Source organism: Oncorhynchus clarkii, chromosome 23 (genome assembly GCF_045791955.1).
Source record: "Oncorhynchus clarkii lewisi isolate Uvic-CL-2024 chromosome 23, UVic_Ocla_1.0, whole genome shotgun sequence".
Classification (NCBI taxonomy): domain Eukaryota; kingdom Metazoa; phylum Chordata; class Actinopteri; order Salmoniformes; family Salmonidae; genus Oncorhynchus; species Oncorhynchus clarkii.
The window spans coordinates 59,833,876-59,837,674 of NC_092169.1; the positions used below are offsets into that span (position 1 = coordinate 59,833,876).

Consider the following 3,799-nt stretch of genomic DNA (forward strand, 5'->3'; position numbering starts at 1 on the left):
AATGTGTCAAGTAATTATCTTTTTGTTTTCTCATGATTTGGTTGGGTCTAATTGTCCTTAGGCTCTGTGGGGGGTGTGTTTGTGTCTGTGAACAGAGCCCCAGGACCAGCTTGGTTAGGGGACTCGTCTTCAAGTTAAAATCAAATCAAATCACATTGTGTTAGTCGAATACAACAGGTTTCACCTTACAGTGAACTTTCAAGCCCCTAACCAACAGTGCAGTTTACAAATATATATAATAATAATAATTTAAAAAATACAAAATAAGAATTAAAAGTAACAGATAATTAAAGAGCAGCAGTAAAATAACAATAGTGAGACTATATACAGGGGGTACCGGTACAGAGTCAATGTGGAGGCTATATACAGGAGGTACCGGTACAGAGTCAATGTGGAGGCTATATACAGGGGGTACCGGTACAGAGTCAATGTGGAGGCTATATACAGGGGGTACCGGTACAGAGTCAATGTGGAGACTATATACAGGAGGTACCGGTACAGAGTCAATGTGGAGGCTATATACAGGGGGTACCGGTACAGAGTCAATGTGGAGGCTATATACAGGGGGTACCGGTACAGAGTCAATGTGCAGGGGCACCTGAGGTTACTGAGGAAGCTGTTTAGAAGCCTCTTGGATCTAGACTTGGCGCTCCGGTACCGCTTGCCGTGCGGTAGCAGAGAGAACAGTCTATGACTAGTGTGGCTGGAGTCTTTGACAATTGGATGGCAGGAAGCTTGGCCCCAGTGATGTACTCTGTAGTGCCTTGTGGTCAGAGGCCGAGCAGTTGCCATACCAGGCATTGATGCAACCTGTCAGGATGCTCTCGATGGTGCAGCTGTAGAACCTTTTGAGGATCTGAGGACCCATGACAAATCTTTTCAGTCTCCTGAGGGGGAATAGGTTTTGTCGTGTCCTCTTCACAACTGTCTTGGTGTGCTTGGACCATGTTGGTTCATCTCTCTGTAGGTGAAGGCTTTGTTGTGGAAGGTTGGTGAATCGCTTCCTTTTAGGTGGTTGTAGAATTTAACAGCTCTTTTCTGGATTTTGATAATTAGTGGGTATCGGCCTAATTCTGCTCTGCATGCATTATTTGGTGTTCTACGTTGTACACGGAGGGTATTTTTTGCAGAATTCTGCATGCAGTCTCAATTTGGTGTTTGTACCATTTTGTGATTTCTTGGTTGGTGAGCGGACCCCAGACCTCACAAAGGGCAATGGGCTCTATGACTGATTCAAGTATTTTCAGCCAGATCGTAATTGGTATGTTGAATTTTATGTTCCTTTTGATGGCATAGAATGCCCTTCTTGCCTTGTCTCTCAGATCGTTCACAGCTTTGTGGAAGTTACCTGTGGCGCTGATGTTTAGGCCAAGGTATGTATAGTTTTTTTTGTGCTCTAGGGCAACAGTGTCTAGATTGAATTTGTATTTGTGGTCCTGGCAACTGGACCTTTTTTGGAACACCATTATTTTGGTCTTACTGAGAATCACTGTCAGGGCCCAGGTCTGACAGAATCTGTGCAGAAGATCTAGGTGCTGCTGTAGGCCCTCCTTGGTTGGTGACAGAAGCACCAGATCATCAGCAAACAGCAGACATTTGACTTCGGATTCTAGTAGGGTGAGGCCGGGTGCTGCAGACTGTTCTAGTGCCCGCGCCAATTCTAATAAGAATCTATGCATACGATTTAGGTGCCTCTCTCTCTCTCTTTCACTCACTCACTCACTCACTCATTCCCTCCCTCCCTCCCTCACTCACTCACTCTCTCTCTCTCTCTCTCTCTCTCTCTCTCTCTCTCTCTCTCTCTCTCTCTCTCTCTCTCTCTCTCTCTCTCTCTCTCTCTCTCTCTCTTTCACTCACTCACTCACTCACTCACTCATTCCCTCCCTCCCTCCCTCCCTCACTCACTCTCTCTCTCTCTCTCTCTCTCTCCTCTCTCTCTCTCTCTTTCACTCACTCACTCACTCACCCTCTATCTCTCTCACTCCCACTCCTCTCTTTGTCTCCCTAGCGGCGGACGGGGACTACTGGAGGCTGTTGAACCCAGGAGAGTACAGCATCACGGTGAGGGCCGAGGGCTACAGCGCCAGCAGTAAGGTGTGTGAGGTGGGCTATGACATCGGAGCGACCCGCTGTGACTTCACTGTCAGCCGCACCAACCTGTCACGCATCAAGGAGATCATGGAGAGATACAACAAGCAGCCCATCAGACAGCCTCTCAGGCCACCCGTCAGGCAGCTGCAAGCACGCAGGCCCGGCCCCCGACACAGACGCGTGAGGACATCATAGGGGCCCCCACCAGGGAGCGTTAGAGAGAACGAGTAGCCTGGTCCCGCACCTGAATGCGCTGTCTTGCCAACACCTCTGGTCATTGTTCTGCCAATCTGCCAATGACCAGAGGGCTTTACAGCACAAACTGATCTGGGACAAGGCTCGGTGTGAAGAGAGCAATGAGAGACAGACTCTACCATCTCTCTCTCTAGTTCTGATCCAACATCTTCTTTGATCGGGACTCCTTTCTCTGTTTTGGAACTCTGTCTTCTTTGATCGGGACTCCTTTCTCTGTTTTGGAACTCTGTTTAGCCACATCCATCCAGAGTGTTGGTGGAAGTGCAGATTGGAGATTGATGGTAAAAGATGAGATATTTTGAGTGATAACGGTGTGTTTTTCTGTATTAAAACAAGGTGCTGTTCTTTCAACCATGAATTAAGCTCTCTGGTGCTAGTCTTACTGTAAAATAAGTGTCTTTTTTGGGGGGGCGGGGACCATCTTAAAAGTTGCAATGACTTCTCTACCAAAGAGTTATTACAGTATACATGGTTAAGCCGAAATGTCAATTTTTTACTTTGTGCCATTATTTGGTAATGAAAGTGTCAGTCTATATTTCAAATTATGAATTTTGACCATGGATATTACCATGTGTCTCTCTACTAACTCATGCAGTACCAGTACCAGTACAGTACCAGTACCAGTACAAAGCAGTAATAACTATCTTACCGAAACGTTTACAAGCTTCATCCTTGCAAGTAATATCTTTTGAAATTGTTCTTTGGAATAAATAAATAAAATGATGCATATATTTTGAAATGTAGAAAAAGCTCTATATATATTTTACATATAATGCCACTCCTCATGTTACTTTTCTGCGTTCAGAAACGATTTAAAGTCCTAAAGGATTTAGAGTCCTAAAGGATTTAGAGTCCTAAAGGATTTAGAGTCCTAAAGGATTTAAAGTCCTAAAGGATTTAAAGTCCTAAAGGATTTAGAGTCCTAAAGGATTTAGAATCCTAAAGGATTTAGAGTCCTAAAGGATTTAGACTCCAGGCTGCTTTTCAGCTCATTTATCCCCTGATTTACTTAACCAAACAAAACGTCTCAATAGCTGGTCCAGGTATCCTCATGACATCACAAGGTGGGGGGGCTTTCCTCTTTTGTTCTCTACTGCTCCTCTATTGGTCCTCATGCAAAGGGAGGAGGCCGATGACATCACGAATTCCCCCATTCAAACCAACTCTTTGAACGCCCGACTCATTAAAAGTTGCAGTTGTGTCTTTTTAAAAAAAAAACTATTTTGCTCAAAACGGATGTTTTTTTACCCTTTAGTGTGTGTTTCCTCGACTGTATTTATAGATGTCGCTTTTCAACAGTAAAAGTTCCTGAATCACAGGAGGACATCTTTATTAATCAAATGTATATTTATATATTTTATATTTGAAGAGCTTTGAACACTGTAGTCTCTCTGAAATCCCACCATGTTATTTGAAGGTGTTCTGAAAGGTTTTGTAGGTTCCTGCCAAAAAG

General features: G+C 44.3%; 1 protein-coding gene across 1 annotated transcript in view; it reads left to right on the plus strand.

The window, feature by feature from the left end:
* LOC139381772 (carboxypeptidase X (M14 family), member 2) overlaps positions 1 to 3,095 on the plus strand; it is a 102,655-nt gene extending 99,560 nt beyond the window's left edge. The window contains exon 14 of the mRNA XM_071125524.1: positions 2,009 to 3,095. Within this exon, the coding sequence (XP_070981625.1) occupies positions 2,009 to 2,286 (278 nt within the window). The 3' untranslated portion in view covers positions 2,287 to 3,095. The remainder of the gene's footprint in view (positions 1 to 2,008) is intronic.
* Positions 3,096 to 3,799: the final 704 nt, after the last annotated feature.